The sequence below is a fragment of the Corvus kubaryi genome, unplaced genomic scaffold (assembly GCF_017639235.1).
Source record: "Corvus kubaryi isolate FWS band 111438036 unplaced genomic scaffold, C.kubaryi_AGA036_p1.0 split3-37173, whole genome shotgun sequence".
Taxonomy (NCBI): Eukaryota; Metazoa; Chordata; class Aves; order Passeriformes; family Corvidae; genus Corvus; species Corvus kubaryi.
In genome coordinates this window covers 872,570-897,049 of record NW_024582085.1, presented here as the reverse complement: position 1 = coordinate 897,049, position 24,480 = coordinate 872,570, and the positions used below count along the sequence as shown (strand labels likewise).

Sequence of the window (24,480 nt, the reverse complement as noted above, 5' to 3'; positions counted from 1 at the left end):
TTCTGATTGCTTTAATAAATAAGCCAAACAGATGAGTGCTGATTGTAACTTTCCTCTTTTTTTCAGTCCTGATGCCAATGGATGTCAGGCTCCCTTAACTCTGAGCACTGCATGGATTACTGGTTAGTAAATGTTTTAAGGTGCTTATGGATCACATGGTTGTACTCTGCTACTTGCATCAGCTACTATGTGAACGACAGTCTAAGAACATAAATGACTTAATTACCTGACACTTTGTGTTAGGGTGTCCCACCCCTTTTTACCTTTGCTGTTGTCATAGTGTTAGGAAGGTTGGAGCCAGCCAAGACTTATATGGTTGCTTTCATGGACATGATACTAAAAAAAAAGTCTTCATCTCTATCACTAAACTTTTCCAGACTTGTACCGGGAGCTTTTATATTCGTTGTGAAACAGAATGTTGAGGTGCTTAAGAGTGGCACTGTGATGATCTCTGCTGACTTCAGCCACAGGAGTTCACTGTGCCTGTGCATATTCAACACAAGTCTCTTTTTTCACCAGTATAGTTTGTGTAGTTTAGGGGTTTTTTTCTGTGGATACCCTCTGTTGGATCACAAAGCATGTTGAAGTTCTGTAACAGAATGCAGCCTATTTCCTATAACAAGTTGTTCCATAGAAAAACATGAAATTAGATAGGTAACTTGTTTTTTCTCCAAGCTTTCTTCCAGATAAACCACAGTGCAGCCTTACTGGACAAATTTAATTCCTGGAATAAAATTATGCTGCTTTTTTTATTGTAGAATATTTAAGGGGATAACCACGGAGTTAATGAAATTTACTGATGTAAAGTAAGTGAAGATGGTCTTTGCATGAATAAGGACTTAGATACTAAAAGCAGGAAACTGCAGTTGGAGCACTTCTATAAAGACTAGGGAAGGCTCTTGCTCTTCTGCCAGTGTGGTCCTTGCTTTGTCAAAGGGTAGATCCACTCTTCTGTATTCATGTTTTAGAAACCTTATCAGCAGGGGTCTCTGGCATGGTCCTGTACACAGCTCATGTACAAACCTTATTAAAAAGCACATGATGTGTTTGTTGCCAAGGAAACATAAGCCATTAAGCCCTAGAAACATAATTCATAAAACCAAAATTTTAGCTATTAACGTCTACTTTCTCCATTAGTGCCATGAAACCTCCATGAAACAGCCTTGCAGTCGCCAGCTAATGGGTATGACATAACTGGGAATGAGGAGGGGAAACGAGGGATTGCAATTCACTGAACTCGAAGTACAGCTGGAGTAAGGAGAGTGCAGGACTGGGTATGTTTTCATCTCCTGTGTTCCTAAGCCACTGAGCACCTGTTTATCCCACTCCTGTTACTGTACATTATCAATCACATTAAAGACAAGTCTTTGCTAAGCAAGGAAAGATCAGGCCTGTATTTTCCAACAGGTCTATTTGGAATATGACAATAAAAATTAGGAGTGGGAAAGGAAAAAGTGAAGTATTTTCTATTGGTTTCAGATTTAATATCTTAGTAATTTTAATTTTTACTTCTCTGGATTTAGTATGTGTATTCTGTTATAATTAGATAGCTCACAATGAGTTTAACATGAATTGCGGTTATAGATAGTTTTTGTTCTGTTTTGTTTTGGTCATTCTCAATTTGTTCTTAAAATCTGGAAGCTCTATTCTTCCTCTTCCTCCTTCTCTTTTTAGAAATTAAATTGTATTCATTAATTTTTTTTCATACTAATACTGAAAAGCACTTAGAAACTTCTTGTGAAGAATCCACTGTGGCTTCACAGGTGCTCTGTGCCAAAAATCCACTGTACTTGTATTCTAGGAAATATTTCTTGCAGAAAAATGAGGAGTAAAGTGAATGTGGCTCAATTTTTGTCTAGTATAAACTGTTAGTTGCCACTCCCAAGTGCTGTCCAGGACCACCATCAGTCAGGATCCCAAGGCTGGCCTGAGTTATTGTTGACACCTTGTGGTCATGCATGTTCAGCTTTGGGATCAAGAAGCCAAAGGGAAGTCAGGGTCCTTACTGCACCTTATTCTCAGGCATTCCACCGATTTTGAACCATCATTTCTGTATTTGAGAGCAGAATTAACATTGCTGTCTGAAAAAAGTGCTGAATTGTAATGGGGTGAGGCTAATGAATCACTGCGATATGTAGCCTCAGTCACCAAGTCATCCATCAACAATTAAGTGCAATAAATCAATTACAGTCAGTTGATGAAGTCCATTGCCAGCTTTGTCCAGACTTTATTTGGGCACCTCTCCTGGAGCTCTGGAGAGATCTGTGCAGGAACAGAGCAGTGATTAGGAGCTCCCAGACTTTGCACCCACAGCCCTGGTATGGTTTCAGTCAGCTCATACACAGTTTTTGCTCAGATTGGTCACAATGAAGTGTGGCACCAAGGTACACTCTGCTTTCTCCAGCGTTTTATGGGACTTTGCCTGATAACAGCCTCAAGGATTTGGCAGCGAGTGATTAGTAAAAAATGAGGATATGACACTTCTGCCTTTTTCCGTGGCATAATTGTGAGAATGTGCATCAAAACTCTGACTTGTGAGCCTGTAGACCTGAGTGCACAGATGAGCTTGTCAAACAGCCCTGTGCAGCAGGGAAGACTTAAAGAAAAGGAAATGTGTCAGAGATCTCCAGATAACATAATTTAGTTTGAAGTGGTCCTCTAGAGACCATGAAGGGCAGGGCTACCTTCAAAGCTAAATCGATTGCTCAGGGCCTTGTCCAACAAATTTTGAAAACCTCCAGGAACATAGATTTCTGTCTTTCTAGGCAACCTATTTCAAGACTTTAGCACTTATACTGAATTTTTTTCCTTCTATATCCACTCGTGATTTTTTCTGCCACAATCTGTGACCATTGCTTCTTGTCCTTGCACTGTTACCTCTAAGAAGTGTCTCTGTCTTATGTGTAATTGCCTTTTAAATGTTTGGTTATGACAACTGGATTCCTCTCCCAAACCTTCTCTTCTTGAGGCTGAACACACTCAGACCCTCAGCCTCCCCTCATATGCCATGTGGTACAGGCACTTCACTATTTCGTGACCCTTCCCTGAGCTCTCTCCAGTTGATCAGTATCACTTGACAAAAAGCCCAAGGTGGGACACAGTGTGCCAGGTGCTGCCTCACAGGTGCGAGCAGGGCTCCCTGCCCTGCCTGCTACCTGTGCTCTGCCAGTGCAGCCCTGGGTGCCCTCAGCAGAGACGTTGCCATCGCAGAGTTTGTGCTTGCTGCTAGCACAGTGTACCAAAGGATGTCCTCAAATGATCTGTGTCCTTATATCCATGTGTTTTCCTCTTCAAAGCAGGAAATCAGGACAATTGTATAATGCAGAAGTTTGAGGAGAAGTTTGTTCTTTGATATTAGCTTTTTTCCAGGTTCAATGTCAGGAAAAACACTGAACTACTGCAAGGGTAGTTGAGCTTCATGAGTGCCTGGATACTGTCCCATTTTTGATCTCCCATTCAAACACAATATGCTAGGCTGTGGCAAAAAGCATCCTGAGACTGGGAGAGACAACATTTCTGTTATTGGTGGGACTCCAATGCTTATTTGGCAAAGCAGCAACCAGCATGGAGCAGGGACTAAGCAGTGAGAAGGGAAGCCTTGAAATCTGGGCCTGCATTGCACTATTTTCGAGCAGTTTGGGACTTAAAATCTGCCACCACAATTTGGGAGGTGACCTCAGCCATGTAGGAATTTCTCGGCCCGTTGTTATGGATGCACAAGTATTAGTAGCAGGCTTCCTTTGTGCGGCTGTAGGGAATTGCCTTTACTCCTCTTACCTCTGACAGTGAAGGTATTCCCTTCTGTCCCCAAAATGTTGAACAAGTTCATCTTGATGGATGTTATTTAACAGTGATTTGCTCATAAAGGTCACCTTGGCTCTGACATGGTGTGAGGCCCTGTGTTGGATTCACTGAAGCATCTGATCATGATGAAAAGTCTTACATGGTAAAATAAGTCTCTCTTACTGCCAGTTGTTCTGGACTCTTAAGGAATCATTAACAAGTAGCAAAACTATAGCCACTCTAAATCAGTTTGGTGTCCTGTGATTGTACAACAATGATTACTATTCTCTACCCCTTGTGATCTCTTTAGAGAAAGTACAATTTAAATACTGTTTCAGTCAAGAGAGGTAACTTCTAATGTATGAACATGTAAAAATAGCTTTTTATGTGTTTCCTAATTTGGATGTTCAGCTTTCTTATAGAAACTCCTGTTACTGATAGGTAGGAAATCTCTTAGAATTTTTCAAAGTGGCAATGTAGTGTTAAAATGAATGTTTCAGGACATGGAAAGAATACCAACAAGTTGCAAATATACAGTTTTTCAGCAAACACGTGCTATTCCTTTGACAACTGAAAGGGCCTCACTGGTATTGTCATCAAATTACTTTTTTAAAAATAAATGTGTGATTTGCTTGCCCTCTAAAGTATTCAAATCAAATTTTATCTGCAAGCACAAATGGAAGCTCAAACTCTTAACAGTCCCTCTGGGCTACACCCAGAGTGTTCTGGAATGTGCATCTCCCATTCTATCTGTGATCTTTGCATGATGTTCCCTAAACATTTACTCTTCTTTTGCATGAACTTGAGGGAGGACCACTGACATTTGAGGAGTTAGAAGAGATTTTTGGTCTTCTGGGACTAATCTTTCAGAGCAGATTGTGAACTTGTATTCCAGTGTGATGTATTCCCTCTGGATGTGATCTGTCTGGATAGTGTTGGAAGCTACATTCTTAGCTGGGGTGACTTCAGTACTCCCCCTGATCTGCACAGGTCAGTCTTACAGTCCTCAGCACAGTTTCCAATAAGCAATGTCCTGATGATATGAAACTTGTTAACTAATGCTGAAAAATATGTTCCACATTCTACACACCCTTCTTAAATATAGTGTACTACACTATGCAACTGCATCTGAATCACCCCAGTTCCACACCTGCAAGGTTGTGAAAGTACAGGGCTTTTCAAAGCTCTCCGCCTTCTCCCCCTGTAAGCAGGTACAGAGAACCTGTCATCAGTGCTAATCTCTCTGCCCAGTTACCACCCTCTTCACACTCCCAATCTGTGGTATGAACTGGGCTGTCAAAAGCTTTATTCCAGGATCCTTGTTTCTGATAGATCCATATATGGATTTTACATGTTGTGTTAGTGTATGGGGGAAAAGCGTAGGAATTATTACTGTAGGTACAGGAAACAGAACAAATGTAGCTGCTGAACAAACTGGATGTAGTTACGACCTGTTCTGTGGATCCATTACAGATCCTGCTGGGCCCCGAGCTTCCTGGCAGCTAAACAGGCTGTCAAAAGCTATCCAAGCCCACAGGAGCTTTTCCTTGTCAGCACTATTACTTGAAAAAATAGGTGAAGTTGTTATATCCTGCTGTTAAAACTGTTCTTTATTAGGCTCGTATTGATTTCCCACTCCTAATTGCTAATAGTACCCTTCTCTGGCTTGAAAAAGTAAATTGGAAATGTGGAGTCCCCATAGGACCAAGATTACAACTTCTCTGAGGGTTTTTTTGGAGGGGGTGGGGAGCAAGGGAAAAGCATACCAGTAATTTCTCTCTGTTCCTTTAGTATTGGTATAATTATCCTATATGTGGATGTGTCATTGTTTTCATTTAACACTGTTGAGCTGAATAATTTGGTATATGGTAGTAAATGTGATTCTAGGCTGTAGCTACAGATTGTGCCATGGATTGGATGAATGAAAAATATTACTGTAATGACTGGTTTGGGTAGAAATGATAATTTTGTATCAAGTCTTGGAGCAAGAGCCTGACACCACTAAAGAGAAAGAAAAAAGGATGCAATGCTGAATTTTTAGGTTTTTTATGGTAATCCTGGGATGGCAGGATGCTCCAGGAGGTTTTCTCCCTGAAGAACATTTCTTCTGGTAGAGAATATCCATAACTGAGTCCCACTCTCACCCCCTGTATTCCCTAGGTTCTGTAGTGGTTTGGGGAATACCTGCTCATCCAGTTAGTCGGGCTTTCTGCCGTTTTCGGTTCACAGATAACAGGAAAGATATAACTTTTGAAGCCAGTGTATTCCTGAATATTTTCCTCCTTGTGCCTGAGTGGTGCATTCTTAGGCGTAATCAGCCTCTGTGCTCCTGTAACAAAGGGGCAGGTGGCTCTAACTTTGGGAATGCTGATGGTCCTTGACTGCTGCCTCTGCTTTGAGCACCGATTCAAAACAGCGCTCTCGGCACAGTTTGAAACGTGACATCTAAAACATCAGCGACCTGCTTGCAGCAGGGGTTTAGCTGTGCCAAAACTGGGGGAGCTGATTTGTCTCAGCAAGAGCTAGAGACATTTTGAAGAGCTTCCTTCCTGTAAAGAGACTATTATATTTAATTATCAGTTTGTCTGTCTCGGTGTAGCTCCTTACATCATGATGTGAGGAAATAGATCTCATGGCACCTCTAAAGACCAAGCAGGGTTTTTTTTGATGTGCTGCTGTCAGCAAACACTCATCTGAAAATGTAAGCAACCAACTTGTGCCTCAGTCAAAAACCTGGAAACATCCACACCTATCAAGACGTCATCTCTCATCGTGTCCTGATGTTCTGATACACATGGAGAAATCCTCACCTAAATGCACACATAGACTGAAATAACATAGATCTAATGGATGAAACGATTGATCTCTGAGGCCCATGAATCCTTATAGAAATGTTCTTCTTCATTCAAAAGAACGTTTAAAATCTATCCAAAGACTGCGTCACACTTTTTTTGGGGGGAGGTACCTCTGCAGAAATATATCTGGTAATTTATTGATATTATTTGTTTTCAGATGTCAGTATTTTTTTCACACTCTTCCTTATTGCTGTTTCTCTCCTTTCTTTTTCCAGTAGTAATCTGTGTATAATCTGTTTTGTTGTTTGTTGGGGTTTTTTTGTTAAGTTTGTTAGCTTTTCCTTTGCCCCAGCAGGAATTTGTTTGCAGGCAAATCTTTTCACTTTTATCCTGAGCAGAGTTTCCTTGAAGAATATTTCCCCTGGGTTCTCTCCAACAATGTTTTCTGTTCTCTCTTATTTTCAAGAAGCTTCATATGTATTTTGTACAGTATTATTAAGATTTTGTCCTCATTTAATTTTACAACCAGACACTTTACAAACACTTTTAACTGAAGAGCCCCTGGGACCCTGTGGAGCAAATTGGACATTTTATTAGGCTATGACATTAGTAGATTATGATATATTTCCCCCTTCACTGAGATTTCTGTAATCAAATTAACCTGTCAGATACAACAAATAATAATATATTTGTTGCTGTTTATTGCTGTAGGGCAATCAAAACATACCAACAAAGGCTGAGGCTGTCTGTTTTTCAAGAGTAATTACATTGGTTTTGAGAAAATGGAATAAGGCAGCTAAGGCTTTCATTGGGTCACCTGGAAAAGTGGAGAATTATTTCAGTGGAAGGGACATCAGCAGCTCAGCTCCTGTTAATTTCTCTCCTGTATTCTATGCAGTGGAGATACTGTTTTCCCTAAAGCATTTCTGAAACATGAGTGGTAAAAGTATTTGTGAGAGTTGGGATGCTGATTATGCAGCTCCTCTGCATAATTCCTTCTATTATTTAGGTTAAGCAATAGTAGAAGTGGCAGCATGCATCCATCTCTAAAAAATGTTTTTCTGGACATATTGTTTCAAGGGCCCAAGAAGGATTAACAAGACTCGAATGTATACAAAATATAATGGATTAGATCATGAGGATAATGAGTAATGTCATGTGTTATTTAGTCTATTATTTATGAGATAATACTACTACTACTACTACTACTACTACTCCTACTACTACTCCTCCTCCTGTTTTAATGAGAATGCTACTCAATTGAGAAGTTGCTTGTGAGGAATAATCTGCCCTGCTATCAGGTGGCTAAATCTTGTGACAGCCCGGATTGGCTTTGGGGAGTAATTTTTAATGTGTTATTCAGCTTTATTAGTCCCAGTGGAAATTTCAAACCCATCTCTTGCCATTAGTTCATCCCTATTAACCTCCTGAAATAAAAGAATTAATAAAACACTAATAAACAAACAAAAAAATTAAATTATTTGCTGTCTTGGCCTGTCCTGTAGGAAGAATAGAGCCCTGAGACTGTTGTTTTTGTAAGATTGGCAATGCTGAGATATTGCAGGGCTGAGTGTACTTTAGTGATCACACAGATAGTTTAATCAGTTGCTGGAGAAGTGAATGTATTTCCTTGCTTCATTTCTGTTGGTCTATCTGCATATAGACCTATTTTTATGTCCTCTGATATTTCTCCTCTGTAGAGATACTAATCAGAAAATTAGTCTTGAAAGTGTTCATTTTTGTTATTTCTTTTGTCTCTTGATAAATATGTGGTTTTGTTCATGTTTCTTAATCTGATCCTCTCAGTGCATAAGAAAAGAATGACCTTGCTTTCTTTCTGATAACCTTTTAGGAAAGCACCTGTTTTCCTACTGATTTTTTTTCTTCTATCTACATCACACCTACTGGACTTCGGATCTTTTTTCCTTTTAGTAATTCCTCTTCAATTTATTCCACATTTTAGTTTCCCGCATTTTTGTCATCCTTCTTGACTAATTCTTCTAATTAGAACCAAGTTTTGCTCACTTAATCAAGATTGCAGAAAGAGAAAAAAGACTTTTGGCATCAGCAAAAGGTGTTAAACAATTCTCTATCTGCCACCCCTTATTATTAGAACCATTTCAGGAAAGCTGTGCTGAGAGCCTTATTTTGTCCACTTGCAAATATGAACTCTTTTCCAAATTCATACTGCATGACTAGGAAACCATTAAAGGAGGGTAGAGAATTTACTGACATAGTATATGGCCTCCTGCAAATAAAATAACTGCAAATTTTTGTCTGTTTTTGTCCTTTATTACTTGTACAATAAATACTGTATAAATTAGCATTTCTGAAGAGCATCCCCAAAGAAATCTGCTTGCTTTATCAAGAGAGGTGGAGGAATGCCAGGGAAAAGATTAGAGGAGTTCCTCCGTGGGAGGTACTTTGCATGCTGATGCATCTTTCTCTTTGTTTGTAGTTTGTTTGTTTTACTGTCGCTTCCTCCTCTCAGGAGGAAAACTTACACATGAGTTTGGAAGAGCCTTGGTTAAGTGCCAGTAACTCTCAAATTTTCTGTGCTACAGTTCCATTTTCTAATGAAAACACAGCAATTGCAGCTTCTACACAGTTCATGAGCTGCCCTGTGTCCCATCAGACTGTTGTGGCTGGTCAGTCAGGAATGCAGATCCATGACATTTATCCTGTTTAGTCTCCATCAGCAACCTGGGGTGGGAATTTGAACCAGTTCCTCGCTGGTCTGTAGCTAATTGCCTGCTCCTCCATTCTCTGTTTTGTCTATCAGGTATGAACAGGCATATTCATGATAAGCTAAATGTCATCAGGCTTGATCCACAGGGGAGCAATCATTATAGATGTGGATCAGAGGCACTGTGTTATGTTACTTAAACTACTTGGTTTTCTCACTCCCCTTAAAATCTCTCTTACTTCAATAAATTGCCCTGGCTCACAGGCAAGAGTAGAGAAATACCTCCAGTATATCAAATTATTTGTCAATCTGTCTAGTACTGGAACCCTAAACCTGCTTGAAGAGACCCTCCAGGATGATGAGAGACCCACTGAAATACATTGCTAGCTGAGTGTGAGGAAAAGAGGTTACTGTTGTGTTCTGATGCAGTGTTCACTCATCACATCAGGAGATTTACTCATGCTTATCTTTCAAAGCTTTAACACAAAGGAAGATTTAGCCTATTTCCAAACTTAAAACTTGCCTGACCTTTCAGAGATCTTTCAAATGCACTGAATTCATGCAGTGAATCACTGGGTACACCAACAGCCTACAGTGCTTCCAAGTTTTTCTTTGGGCTGCAGATATGAGGATGTGGAGATGAGATATTCAGAGCCTTGACAAAGCTGTCTCCCCTTCTGACAGTCTTGTAAATAACGTTGGTTTCTGTTTGGTTTCTGTTTGTGGCTTACAGAAATAAAAACCCAATTGTTTCCACTGTACATGAAGATAGGAATTGTGTGATTAGTATTTTTTAGACATTGATTCTCCATTAGTGTTTCAAACCTTGGAATGTTGTTGGTGTGGCCATACTAGGAGCTGTGGACAGAGGCTGTGGTACTGCTCAGCCTCTGAGCTCTCTTCTGCAGAGGCCTGGATGAGAACACGAGGCACATTAGAGTAGATCAGTTCCTGACTAATGGTTTTTTTTGCTTGCCTCTGTAGACTGACACAGAAATGGAATTAATGAAAACCAAACTTTTTGTTAGTTGCAAGGACTCGGAGGAATATATGTCAATCTCTGTAAAGAAGTGCCATCTGCAGCCTATCTTAGGAAAACTGTTTCCTGATAATTAAGGTTAGTAAATAAGTCTTTTATTTTCTACTGAAATACACAGCAGAGAAGGTCAGAACTAATGGGAATTTTGGATGCTCAGCAGCTTCCAGGGTTAATTTTTTCTCCGTTGGATTTAAAGCTAACATTTCACAGTAATGTAGAACAAACTGAAGAATGTGTTTTGGGAGAGATGCCTAAACTATCAGAGGGTAGCATTGTTTTATAAGAGTATAGGTGCTCAAACAATAGAGAGATTTTAATTTTATTCTTATAAGTAATCCCACTGTATTATAGCTTCTTTGCTGCTTTTTATTAGCCACACTTACCACAGGGTAGTTTGCCTAGGAAAAAATCATTGCCAATGAACAGAGTGCCAGCCCTCGATTTCATCTCCAAGGAAATAACACCTGCAAGATCAGTCAGACCTGCTGTGCTTCCCATGTCCTGGACTGCTTGTTCTGCTCAGTGTAACTTCAGGGTCACATTTTACACCCAAAAGGCTGTAAATGAATAATGAATGATTCCCTAGTATCAAGCAGAGAATGGGATTTTCAGATATCCTCAGAGCCCAGAAATGTGCCTGGCACCCCTATCTACTGTTCTAAATACCCTGGATTTCTCTGACCTCTTCGAGCTCAAACAGACGATCATGGGCATCATTTGGGGAAGCTTCCTTACTCAGAGCTGTGAGGATCTGTCTGTAACCAGTGTGTTCCACATCTTTGTGACCAGTTGCTTTGCTTAGCTTAATTCTGAAGTCAGAGGAGCAAATAAAGGGAGAGCAGACCCAAGCTCTGATGAACTTTGAACTTACTTAAACGTGAAGCTGATTAGCTACAACAGAGAGAGCCAACACCATGGTCTAAACAGTCTGAAATTCAGCCCAGTAAGCTCCTGGTTCCAGGTCTTGTGTTCACATGCATCTTTCCATGTATCCATGTGAGAGATGGAAGCAGATTCAAGTTGTCTCCTTCCCATAAACACAGGCCTGTTTCTCCATTGAGTAATGCTGCTGAGCTGAGAGATGACCCAGATCCTGGACCCCTGGGTTTTCCCCAGGTGTCACGTCACTCCTCACAGATAATTGCTTACCATCACCAACTAAAAGAACTACATCTTCCATGACTAGATTTACAGGTACAACCACTTAAAAAAAAAAAAAAACAACAACCCAACAGTATTCACCCACAGTGAGGTAAATATGCAGGTTTATTGCAGCCAAGCCACTCCTTTCCGTGTCATTCCTTCTCAGACATCTGCTCATGGTTGTTAAAACCCTGAGCACCTTTGGCAGGGACACTGAACTCTGAAATCTGCAGCACCTGTAACAGAGGAGCACTATTTGGGAAAGAGTTGTTGTCCAAGGAAAAGCAGCAGCTTCAACTTGTGTCCCATTGGACAAGTGAATCTGAAGTTATATATTATATAAGACATAGGGGATGACAGCAGTTTATCATTAACCTGAACTCTGCAAGAAGCATACAAGGAGAGAAAGAAGAAGAAAGCCAGAGAAGCAGCCAGGATGGAATCCACCATAAGGATCAACAATCCTGTGGACATCTCTGTTATTGTCATCTATTTTTTGGTAGTTCTGGCAGTGGGACTATGGGTATGTTGGGATTTTATTTTGTTTTACTTAGCAGGTAGTTTATAGAGTCTTGGCAAAATGGCTCAGTAAGTGAGAATGTGTAATTGTATAAAGATTTTGATGCTTAATTGAGATAGTTAACAACTGCATGGTGGGCAAAATGTGGGCATTTATTTACTGTAGAGGGGACGGTGACCCAGGGGGGCATCCCTTTAGGTGGATGAATGGAACTAGTGGGAAAGGTGGAGTAATGAGGTTTGTGCGGGACAGAGCAGAGAGACGTGATCAGTAAAGATCAGCCAGGGTCCCTCTTCGAAACAGGCTGGACCTGAGAGGTGGCATTTGGCCACGGAGCACTGGGACTGCAGGGAGAATTGGTGATGTGAGGTGACGCCACAGGAAATAGCGGGAAGGGGGAATTGCAGTGGCGGGAAGGGAGGGTGGGCGGGGGTGGGGTGGCCGTGTGGCAGCGCCGCCGCCGCTGGGGCTGGGACGGTGGCAGGGACGGGATGGCAGGGACGGGATGGCAGGGACGGGATGGCGGATCCGCCTCGGCCGGGGCTGGGGGTGCCGTTTGAGGGCAGCGTTGCCGGGGCTGTTTCTTGACTCCAGGGTGCAAAATCATTGTACCTGTGAGGCAGGAACAGCTCCGGGGGCGGCAGGTGCTGGCGGTGCCTCTGTGGTCGTGGCCCAGCGCCGCGGTGCCTTCCGGCCTCGCCCGGCAGCGCTGCGAGGCGAGCCCGGAGCCGAGGGAAACAGAGCACCGGGAACCCGCGGAAACGCAGCTCCCAGCCCAGCGTTGGGACCTCAGAGCTGGAGTGTTTGGAGGGAATGGGACAATACTGAGCTACAGTGGTATGAAGAGTGGAATGTCACTGAATTCGGGTTTCCCTGACTCTCCTGGTGACCTGAACACCTGACCATTAACAAGCAGAGAGGAGGTATGCCCCTCAGGAATCCTTTGCTTTCCAGGAGCATCCCAGGAACATTTCACGGTGCAGAAAAGTCAGCTGCAGAACCAACTTCCCTTTCTAACAGCCTGGCAATATTTTGAAGACCACCAAAAATTTAGGGTTCACACAAAGTGGACACAACCTTTTCTTTGCCTCTTCAGCATGGGAGTAGAGGCCAAAAATATAGCCAAAAATTTGAAGCCCCAGTCCACCAGAACACCTTGTTGTCTGGCAGGAGGGAGCTGGGTCTTTGCCATGAGAGTCTGGCTGTTGCTGTAGTTGAACTTTATGTTAAAAATCTCTGACAATAAAGGGCTGATCTGTGGCTTCTCAGGCCATTGTGTGCTGAGTTAATTCCTGGAACTGTTTCTTTCCAGCCACGATGACATCATTATTGGACAAATACTTACTCAGTTGCTGTGTGTAGTTAAATGTAAATCCATCATATTTACTTCATTTCTTCTGCATCAGAAGAAAATATATGGCTGATTTTCCCAGATCTTCTTTATTTGCCTGTTCAAAGTCCATCAGAGAAGACAATGGGAATCCAGTAAATAATGGCTCAGGGTCATTAACAAAAATTGGAGGAAGCTTCCCTCTAAAGCCCATCCTTGACAAAGACAAAATGAGTTTGTGAAAAGGAAATTTTCACTGGCTTCTTCTTTTGGAACTTCAGAGGGAATCAGGCACAATGCTGATATCACAACAAGAAAACAGATACCTGTAGAAGCAGGATGATATTGAGTAAAAAAAGCTGCATACTTTCTGTTAATAAACTTGCACCTTATAGTCTGTGTCGATGCCTGAAATTAAAGGCTTTTCACGCCAATGAAAAATTCATGTGAGCTCTTATTTGTGTGATGACTTTTCTTGGTTAAATTTAATTTTATTTTAGTGTTTCACACTATAATGAAAGGTGAAGCAATGAAATTCGAATGGCTAATGTAGACCTAGATAAAAGAATCATTGCTACATTGTATTATTTTCTTCATCATAAGATTGTTCTTTTCAGCCACTCTGTTTCTTTCGCTTTACCCTGCCCCCATGTATTTTATTATCCCTTAATTCTAGCTGTTTGTTCTCAGTCTGTGTATAGTACTCTTGCCTAGTACACTTGAAATACAATTAAAACTTTCTGGTTTCCTTTTTTCCAGGCTATGTACTCCACCAACCGAGGCACAGTGGGTGGGTTTTTCCTGGCTGGACGGAGCATGGTTTGGTGGCCGGTGAGTGCTGTGTAGTGTATGTATATAAAACATAGGATGTGCATCTGCACCCCTGGGACTGTCCTTACATATCAAGATCTCTATGATACTGCTGGGGCTGTGGTAGCTTGGTTGTGTAGATGCAAATCCAACTCTTTCTCCAGCCATGGTGTCACAGGGCAAACTGCACAAACAAAGCCACTGGATGGGCAGAGAAAGTGTTGGCAGAACTTGTCTGCATTCAGCTCTGATCTGCCTTGATTATGTGATCAACTTGTTTGAGCATAAATACATTAGTAGTGTCAGTACAGACAAATCCAGTGCTTTGCCTTTCATCCTACTTTAAAACTTTTTAATATTTGGAATATATTCTTTCCATTGCACTCAAAGAAGCTGGCTCATTTTGAGGTTATCAGGGACAGGAATTAATTTATTGAAATTTTCCCATTTATTGCTCTATTGTTTCTACTTTTGATAGCAAGTTCTGGTCTTATACAAGGAGAATAATCCTGGAAATGTTCTGATATGTTGTTGGTAAAATATATTTTAAATGTATTTAAAGATTAGCTATGACTTACATTGTTTGTCTTCTGTGGATCTCTATTATCTTCCAAGGTAGAGAACAGGAGTCACAGGCACAAAGTGTTCTTAGCCATCCATTCCATCAGGCCTTTAGCAGAAATTATATTAGAAACAATTATCTACTTCTTCCTGATCATACAGTCTCTTTAATATGAAAAGCAGAAAACTTAGACAAACGTGCATTTTCTGTATTACTTGTGTTTTACATGATTCCATTTGTTTGAATGGAATTCCTCAACATTCCTGATCTTGCATTCAGTTTCAGAAAATGTTTTTGCACTTCATTAAGGTTTGGGAGTCAAGACTCTGCACACATTGGTTCAGTTACAGGACCAGAAGAGTGAGAGCAAATATTGGTTCCCTAAAGATTTAAGAATTTTCTTGAAGTAGGCTGCAGAAATACCTACACACCATTCAGTCTTGTGCTTCAGAGAGCTGCCCTCTGCCTTTAGAAGACATTGGGACAGCCTCTTTAAGGACAGGAAAGGATTAAACCCCAATGACAGTAAAAGGTTTCCTCATCTGATGTAGTAGATCTAAGAAAATTCAGGTTCCATTGAAAGATTGAGGAAAGAGAAAGTTTCCAAGTTATTTTAAGATAAAACCCATAATTCTGGGAGAAGAGAAAAAAACTAAAACCAGATTACTTTGCTTAATTGTCACTTTAATTGGTGGGCTGGTTTTAACCTTGTGCAATTCTGTCTGCCTGTCAGGGGGAATATGAATATCCTTTTGTGCAGATGTAAATTGAGATGGAGGCAGCAAGGCAGCAAAGACTCACCATAGAAAAGTTCTGTCTTGCTGCAGTGGCACTGAGAACTCCTAATGATTCCCATGAGACCTGGGGGAGAGGATCTGACACCGAGTCCTCTGCCAACACAAACCCAACAGACTCAGCAAGCTCTCCTCCTCCAGGGGGAAGCTAACAGGGATCACCCCATAGTTCCTGCCAGGATCACCTCTCTCCTTCCCAAACTCTGTGAGCTCGGCATGGACAAAGTGCTAGTCCTCAGTGGAGTCCTAGATCTCCTCTTCAATCCTTCCCTTTGGAATGCCAGGAGTGTCTTCCCATGCCATAAAAATAAACCCTTCTTGCTATTCTTCCTCTTATCACTCAAAATAAACAAAGAGCAAGCACTCCAAAACCACTAACTAAATACCGTGTCAGCAGCATCACCCTGGAAAGTTTGCCTTGGATAAAAAGAGATTCCAAAACACCAGTTCCCACAGTTTAGCATGTAGATGAGATGTCCATCACCCAGAGCAAACTAGGCTGAAATGATGAGGAAGCCAATGAAAGTATAGAAAGTTTAGTCAGAGATGTGATCTCAGTTCTGCAACAGCTAAAGCTGTGTGTGATCTTTTACTTTTGTGCTTTGACTTCTCTTTTGTTCCAAGTCAGGGCTAACCTGGAATAACCTGGAATAGCTCTGAATAGACCCAGTGCATTTCCACAGTCAGGGTGGGGGCAGTTGTTTCGGCCTCTAGTTTGTCAGATTTCTCCCCTGCCATTTCAGGATAATGACCCTTGTCATGTAATTGCTTTCTGGAACAGAGAAAAATGAAGAAAAAATCCTTCCACAAACTTGTTATAAACTTACTGCCCCTAAACTAATTCTATTTTTCAGTGGTTGCCTGTGTTCTATGCTCTGCAGGGCACCCACAAGTGGCTTTTCTGACCCCACGAGGAAAGAGGCTCATTAGCAGTGTATTGGGATCTCCTACTGACAAGCAGGGAAAGGGATTCTGTTCACTTAAACCATATAATAGCCGTGGTTTGGTAAACTAGAGGAGATGCTGGTAATGAAGGGCTAGAGGTTATTCCTACTTTTAATATGGATTTTCAGTGTTTGTCTCTCATTGGCAAACTGTGATTGTGATTCAATTTCTCAATGTGTAAGGTAGGACCAAGACACATCCTGGGCCAAATCTGTCCTGCTTTGGCTCTGTTTGTTCTGCTTTAGCAGAATCCAAGAAAGTCATTCAACATTTTGCAGAACCAAGCCCAGAGATAGTTTTCTGGCTGAGATGAGAGGTCACTCCCTTGTTAGTTCACTGGAATCACCACCCTTGTGCAGTGGCTGAGCCATCTCAGTAGTTCCAGTGGTTAATTAGGAATAAAGGTATGTAAGAACATTCTCACTGATTACTAGAAACTGGTATCTGTCGTTGGTTAATCATAATGGTATGAAATGCTGTGCCCTTTCCACAGTCTTTTTACAGAAACTGAGAGAAGAATCTTCAAGAAACTGGTTTTGTTCTCTTGGGTTTTGAGGGAAATACCTTCAGGAAAGATTCATATGGCTCTTTAAATCCTCATAATCAGCTCTGCTTTTTCCAAAAAGACACAGAGAAGTTCAAGGCAAGTGACAGCTCTGTAGCAATGGGCCTTGCTAACTTCAGCTTCCTTTGCCAGATGAAGGAGTTGGTTTCAGCCAAATACTTCCTGCCATTGTACGAAATGAAGATCTGTTCCTGCAGAACAGTCAGCTTTGGTAGCAGCCACTCTCACAAGATTAACAGCCTTTCACGCACAATTAAAAATCCCCGAACTGTTGAAGTTCTCCTGCTTTTGAATTTTCTTCTTCAGGTTCTGTAGTTTTGCAGACAGAGCTGTCTGCACAAAATTATGGGTTACCTTCTACACCTCAGTTCCTGAGGCTTGAATGGTAATAGGACAAAGAGTTATCTGCTGGGCATCTGAAGCCCAGGTCTGTTAGAAAGATATACTGAACAGTAGGTAGGAAGGATGCAGGGTCAAGGGCACTCCAAACAAAAATGTAACTCAGCTAGTTTGTTGTCATGTACATTTAGATCTTTGTGAGACAGATAAGAATTAGGGGAAAAAACCCAATAGATTCTTGCTTTGGCTGTGCACAGCTTATCTTTGTGGCCATCAGAACTGACTACTGGCATGATTTCTCTGATCTTTGCAGCCAGTTAAGTTTTACATATTCTCAGAATTTTCCCCACTTGCTGAATCTGACACTGCTATGAGGAACCAGGAGCGACAATTCTGCTGTGAATAAGATTTGCATTTCCTTTTCTTAGGTAAAGTAGAGTGAGAAATTACCTTATTTTGTCAAGTTCCATGCAAAAAATATAGGGTTAAATCAATAGTTTTCAGGGTAAAAAGAATAATAAAATAATCAAAGCAAAGCTCTGATGCAAAAGTAAAAATTCAGTGAAATGGATTTCTACAGAATCCGTGAGAATTCCAGCTGGCTGGGAGGTGTTGTTTCTGTCTCAGAGTACAATGTGGGGAGGTACCAGATCAGCCTTCTGAGCCTGTGCTGTTCCAGTAACCATCGGGTTTGTCGGAGCACAGAAATTTTGATGAGTATTGTATATCCATCCCTCCTGCTTAGCACATTGGGAAAGGCAGAGATGTGGTTTAGTTGGGTAATAATTCATAGAATTTTCAGATTAATCGGGAAAGAAGAGTAAAACCCCACACTTCCTTCTCTGAGTCTCAGAGCCTTGGAAGCATGGCAGTAATATTGCATTTTACTGATTTTTCCGAAGTGGCTAAGAATGATCCCAAAAAACTCAGGCAAGAAAAATTACACCTTTGCATCAGAGTAAAGCCACGTTGCAGGGAACAGCTGTGAATTAAAGAAAAGCATGAATGGTCTCAAGTAGTTCTCAATCCAGGTAATGAGAAATGTGTCAGGGAAGAGGGATCTGAGAAGCAGCTTCTGCAGGTGACCCACGAGGAGCGATAACTCAGGGCACGAATCTCAGGACCCAGTGGTGTGAGAGGAGCCCCTGCTGTTCTCTGGAATGGGGCTAAGAATCCATTGGGAAAAGGGTTTGGTACTGAGCTAATGCCTTCCGACAGGTGGGTCGGTGGGGTGGGTATGGGGGCAGGGGGATGTGCCGGCAGGTCCTGGCAGGGAGAGAAGCCACAGGCTGTGCATTCTGCACAGTCAGTGCAGCTGCCACTGCAGAGTGCATCCCATTTGACTGGGAATGGCCAGGGCTGGGATGTCAGTGCATCCTCTACTTCATGAGAAGAGCAAGGTGAAACAGTTAATGAATAACAGGAAAAACCACTCTGATCGTCATCTGTTTCAGGGTGGTGTTACTTCTGCTGAACAGAGTGCTCTTGTTAAGACCTGACCTCTTAAAATATTTTAAAAGAGTTAATGTTCCACGTTTGCCTCAGGTTAGTTCAGGTTTTTTGTCCTCTTTCCCTCTTAGCAGTTTTTGTCCCTTTCAACCAACTTTCTACTTTACCTTTCCTCCTAGATCTGTCTTTAAAATCAATTCACTCACACATTCACTGAGAACAGTTAATACTTCCAGAGATTGTTTCCCTCTACCATTCCCAATTTCAGCCCAGAGTTCTTTAGATGTTCAGCAGCATCTGCCAATGGCAAGTCAAGAATTCCAGTAATCAGGCTTTCCAGCACAAAAATACCACAGCAGTAAGTTCTTCAGCAAGGCAGCTCAGGCCCAGAGCCCATCTGCCTTCTTTCCTCATCCTTAAAATATGGCAAATGGGAAATTTCTCTTCCCCCTCTGGCATCAGCAACTAATGGGCTGTGAGGGTATTTTGGTCAGCACTGCTCTTGCTGTGACCGTGCTACAGTTTAAAGGGTAATCTGCATTTTCCTGGCTATGAAGCCATGTTCTCCCTTCTCATGTATACATAACTGAAACCCATTTTTAAAATTGCATCCATTATTGGTATGTGTTGATCTTAGAGTTCTGCTGCACTGGATGTTCCCTAATTCAGCAAAAAAACCCCTTAGGATGTGAATGTGGGCTCTGCATTCACATTGTTTTGTCCTTGTGCTGGTCCTGAATATGTTGGTAGTTTTGCATTGGTTTGGTTTTGTATTTTTCTTTCAATACAATTGTATTTTTGGTAAAGCTGGGAACACAGCATCACCAGCATTGCCCACAGGATGTCCTGGGGTTTTAGGCACTGAGCTGAAGCTTGTGCCTGTCAGTTCTCAAAGTTCTTCCTTAGCTGCTTTTGTTACTTGGATCTGCCCTTAAACTTTTGAAACAGGAGAGGGAACACATTAAATAAAACCAGAGATTAATGTGGTTAATATTTTCTGGTGTTTGCATTTCTAATAACCTAGATTTAAGTTTAATTATTTATCTCCAAGGAAAGCATTGGGCAACAGTGCTAATGCTTGGTATAAGTGGTACTTTTATCTTCACTATCATTTCTGGAAAAACTGTTGCTGTCACAAAGAGGTTAGAAGAAACACAGGTCTTTTGTTTGCCAATGTTTGTTGCAAAACTTATCATTCCTGTAGAAATATGTCATATGACAAACTGGTTACAGTTCTGTAGGGCACAACTGACTTTTAGAAAAGTGTAAAAAAACCTCAAATCCAAACCTAATGAACTTAGAAACATAAATTTCCTGTCACAGCAAAACAACAGTTTGTCTGTAAAAAGACTTGAAGAAATCAAGAGGTCAAACTGAGGAAAGAGAAAAAAAAAAGTAAGCCTGGAAAAGAAAGAGTGGAAACCTCTGAATTTTATTTGTATGTTGCATGTAACTATTTGTTATCAGAGATCAGGATTGTGGGTTGAAGGGCATGGTTGCTATTTCTAGCTATGGCATAGCTCTATAGAATAAATATGCTCTCTAGAGGTAGATTTCTATGATGAAATCCTTCATCCTCCCAAAACTCAGGTGATCATCCCTGTGCTGCCAGAAACATTGGTTGAATATTTGCTGCTATTCAAATCTGTTGTGGGTCCCTTCCAACTCAGGATATTTAATGATCCAAATGACAGCATTAGAAGAGGTCAGCAGAAGTTCTCTTGCCTGCTTTCTATGTGGTTTTTCTTTTTAACCCTGTTTTGGGGTTTTTTTACTGTTTTTTTAAGCTTTCACAGGACATAAGAAAAAAATAGAAAAGAATAAAAAAATGTTCACTTCCATTTTTTCATCTTGGAACTTCTCCAGCTTCCTTGTCCTTTGCTCACAACACCCCATCCAATCTCTTTCTCATGCTCGACTTCTCACCCTGCATCCTTCAGTACCTGACCCAGTAAATTATCACTGGGTATTTCTGCTGCCTTTAATGTGTTCATTTTGAGGAAATGAAGCTCATTCCTTTTCATCTTTTCTATTGTCTAAGATACTGAATTAAGAATTAGATCTTTGTGAATGGCTCCTGCCTGTCTGTAAACCAACAGGAACCTTTCATTTTTTAATCTCTCCCTGTTTATCAATTCCCATGTTGCCCCTACTGTTCTGTTTGAATGATCAGTGCAATATTTGGGGGTCTTAAAGATTCAGACTTCTTAAATATAACTCCTTGATTTGCTGTTTTTTGTAGCTTCCAGAAGCACTTTTTCAGCAGAAATTTCTGCTGTGCAGTTTTTAGAATTTAATCCAGTAATCAAATACCTTTTGGCTAAAAGTGAACCAAGCCCAGCTCTCACGAATGACACATTTGGATGCACAGGCTGTGCAATGTGGAAGAGGGAGTGCAGGTTTGACAAGTGGGGATGTCCTTGTCATTTCCCCCTTGAAAAAGGAAGATCAGTCTTCTTCCCTGTTTGTCTGGATATCATCCCAATGTCAGTTTGGCAAGTTTTGCAAATATTTTAAAATCTATATTGGTGTAATATATTTTCTGACTCAATTGGAAGACATTTTATTCAACATCCTATTCTCCCTCGCTGTTGTAGATGTGATGGCTGGAGGACCTGGTTTCAGTGGGAACAGTGAGTGGAAATACTGAAAGTTATCAAGGAAGTTGGTTGTCAGTCATTCTCATCATCACCACCGCCATAGACAGGCATGAGTTCAATGTGCCAAATGAAGGTGATTTTTTTAAAATTACCATGAACATAAGAGCCAGTTTTTGTTTTTTCTCTTTGTAGATTGGTGCTTCTCTGTTTGCCAGCAACATTGGCAGTGGGCACTTTGTGGGAATAGCAGGAACAGCAGCAGCTGGAGGAATTGCCATCGGAGGATATGAATGGAATGTAAGTGGCATATATGTCAACGAAAGTACTTGTGACATCTGGATTGTCTGCTCAGCTTAATCAAAATAACATTGCCTAATAATTTAGGACTGTCAAAGTTTGGGCTTGGCAACACTCGTTTTCTGCACAGACACATAAGAGCCAATGTAATCTACTATTTAACCTGTCCAAGCCACTGGAAAAAGATGACACTTTTCTGTTGAGGCTTTTTAGAGAGAATTTGAACCAAATAAATTGGTGGATTCTCTTCTCTATGCATACCTTTTTATTACTTTTAAAGTATTTATGAAGAACATTTTCAGTCTGCAGGATGCTGGGAAGAATTTATCAGGTTTGTAATCCATGGTAATTTTTGCTTTGTAGAAATTATTGAAAGGGCTTTGATTTCTTCACAGGCTGTAAGGAATTTTGCACATCCTTCACAAGCACCTGCATTCCACAAATCTTTTCCTCTTTACCTTTTCCTTCCCGTAATTATGCATGTGTTTTGTTATAGTTCCAGTTCAGGGTAGAGATATCCAAGCTGACTTTAAATGAACTTCCTGGAGTGCCAGGGAAGTGTAAACTGCAGCAGCACAGACACTCCCATGAACGACTGCGGTCCATTTCCTTGTGTTCTCAGGCTCTGTGGGTGTGGGTGACAAGGAAGGGATTAGACCATGACACAAAGGGTTCAGTGAGCCTCCACAGGTCGATACTTCCCTCACATTTACTTCTGAGCAGTGAAAGAATCATCCCACCCTGAGGGATTTGGCTTGTGTTCCTTAGCAAATAAATGGTTGTTGCAAATAATGAAGTACTGGTGTGATATAAATGTTTAAGGAGAAGGACATAACCTAAAATGAACTGTACAAGATGTGCAGTTTATCTGTCAGCTCCCTCTTCTTGGTTACATTAGGCCTGTGACAGACTTGATTCTCCTTTTTCCAGCAAAACAAAGCAAACCAAAACAGAACACAAAACAGAACACAAAAACAGAAGCCCATGTACTTCTTCAAACATCTCTAACACTTCATCTCCTGGGAGATTTCTGGTGGCCCAGTATCAATGCACAGTGTACAACAATGGTTGTTTGGGAAGCAGCAATGATATCTGTGTGTGTTGGAGCAGGCACACTGTAGAGTTCATGACAGTTAACAGACATAGTGGAAGTAATGAAAGTAATACCAAATTTGACTGTTGTCATCCTCGTGTATCCCTGTTCCATTGAAATTGTTTCTTTCTTGTATCAGAATGACAGCAGAAGCTGACCCAGTATTTCTTGTCCATCTTACAGTTTTGACCTAAGAGCAGAACTTAAAACATAGAGCTTTAAAGCCCTCTAAGCCCTGTGGACAAAATAAATACAGAGTGCATCTCTGAGGGCGGGAATTTGTTTTATATTTGTTGATTTAAGTATGTACAACTCGATATTGGACAGCATTCCAGCCATTTAAGTCAGAAAACTGTGGCACTGCTATACAGTAAGATCAGTAGTTCACAGAATACACATGGATACACAAAATGTATTATTAAATGGTAATATGAAAATACAAAATATTTTACAAATTGCATGTGGTGCATCCTGTACAGTCTATGAGATTGTTGTAAAACATTCAACCATCATGGGCTTGCTCTGAAGAGAGCTGGGATAGTCTGGTGCCACTGCTGGAGTTGTGCTTCAATACTAGATGGCAACCCTGTGAGGAGAAATCAGCTGGTTTTGTAGAAAAGACATAATCATGTGTGCTTCTTCTTTCATGCTTTAGCATGAAAGCCGGGCTGCATTATACCTGAAGTTTTTAGCCAAGATTTCATCCCCAAATTTTCAACTGTAAATCAAAGGACAGAACAGAACCTCCCTCCCCCACACCCCCGCAGTATGCAGCTTTTTGTAGTTTCACTGGTGTCTAGCTGCTGTTGGGCCTGATAAATGGTGTTTGGGAGCAGTGCCTAGAGAGAGGAGGCTAATTCAGCTGATCTTGTCTTGGCTGCAGGCTCTGATATTTGTGGTGATTCTAGGATGGCTCTTTGTACCCATCTACATCAAAGCTGGGGTAAGTCAAACCACTACATTACACTTGTCTTTGCTGCTCATATTCGCAGATCAGGGCTGGAATATTGCAAAGTCATTATGAATAGCATGAGATCTGAGTGTGCCAGAACAGCACTATATCTGTGTACTTGAAAAATTAGGATTTTCTGTTCTAAGACCTGAACTAAGAAGTACTTGGTGCTTTCTCCTTGTTCTCCTTTGATTCTTGGAGCTGCTCTTCCTTGAAACTGCATTTGCAGCTCCCTTAATTTTGTGCTCCACTCTTGCAGTATCTGAGCACCAAAAATCTTCCTCTGATTTGATTTGTACCTGTTCCCCATTATCTAAAATCTTCTCCACCCCCACAGGTGGTGACAATGCCAGAGTACCTGAAGAAGCGTTTTGGTGGGAAACGGATCCAGGTCTACCTGTCAGTCCTTTCTCTGATGCTGTATATTTTCACAAAGATCTCAGTAAGTGAAACTTCTACAGCATTTCTTCCATTCTACGGTGATCTAAAGACAAGAAACTCCCTTTTACAATATTGCTCTCACAACTGGTCAACAGTTTCAGGTTTGGGACCCTTGGTTGAATTAACAACTGTAGAAGTATGATTTTGTGTTTTCTTTATTCTGTCCAGTGAGACTCTGTATCCAGATCTGTGCTGCAATTCAAGGTTTTTTCTTCCTGGCAGTGTCTCTTGATGCTTTTTGTACTTTGTCTTTCTTTTTAAAGTTTTAGGGTTTACTTTTACATTTGCTCTCTTCTAGAAAACATCAAAGTGGAGGGAAACTTGTATTGTATTATGG

The 24,480-nt window shown here is 41.1% G+C and overlaps 1 protein-coding gene across 2 annotated transcripts in view; it reads left to right on the top strand.

The window, feature by feature from the left end:
• The first annotated feature begins 1,131 nt into the window (after positions 1-1,131).
• The window catches only part of SLC5A1 (solute carrier family 5 member 1), a 37,339-nt gene continuing 13,990 nt past the window's right edge, over positions 1,132-24,480 (top strand). The window contains exons 1-6 of one of the 2 annotated variants that reach the window (XM_042015092.1): positions 1,132-1,274; positions 10,249-10,381; positions 14,056-14,127; positions 21,553-21,657; positions 23,634-23,693; positions 24,040-24,144. In XM_042015092.1, the coding sequence (XP_041871026.1) occupies positions 14,059-14,127; positions 21,553-21,657; positions 23,634-23,693; positions 24,040-24,144 (339 nt within the window). In that variant the 5' untranslated portion in view covers positions 1,132-1,274; positions 10,249-10,381; positions 14,056-14,058. Of the gene's footprint in view, positions 1,275-10,248; positions 10,382-11,622; positions 11,970-14,055; positions 14,128-21,552; positions 21,658-23,633; positions 23,694-24,039; positions 24,145-24,480 lie in introns of those variants that run through there. The other variant, XM_042015091.1, reaches the window with a different exon arrangement.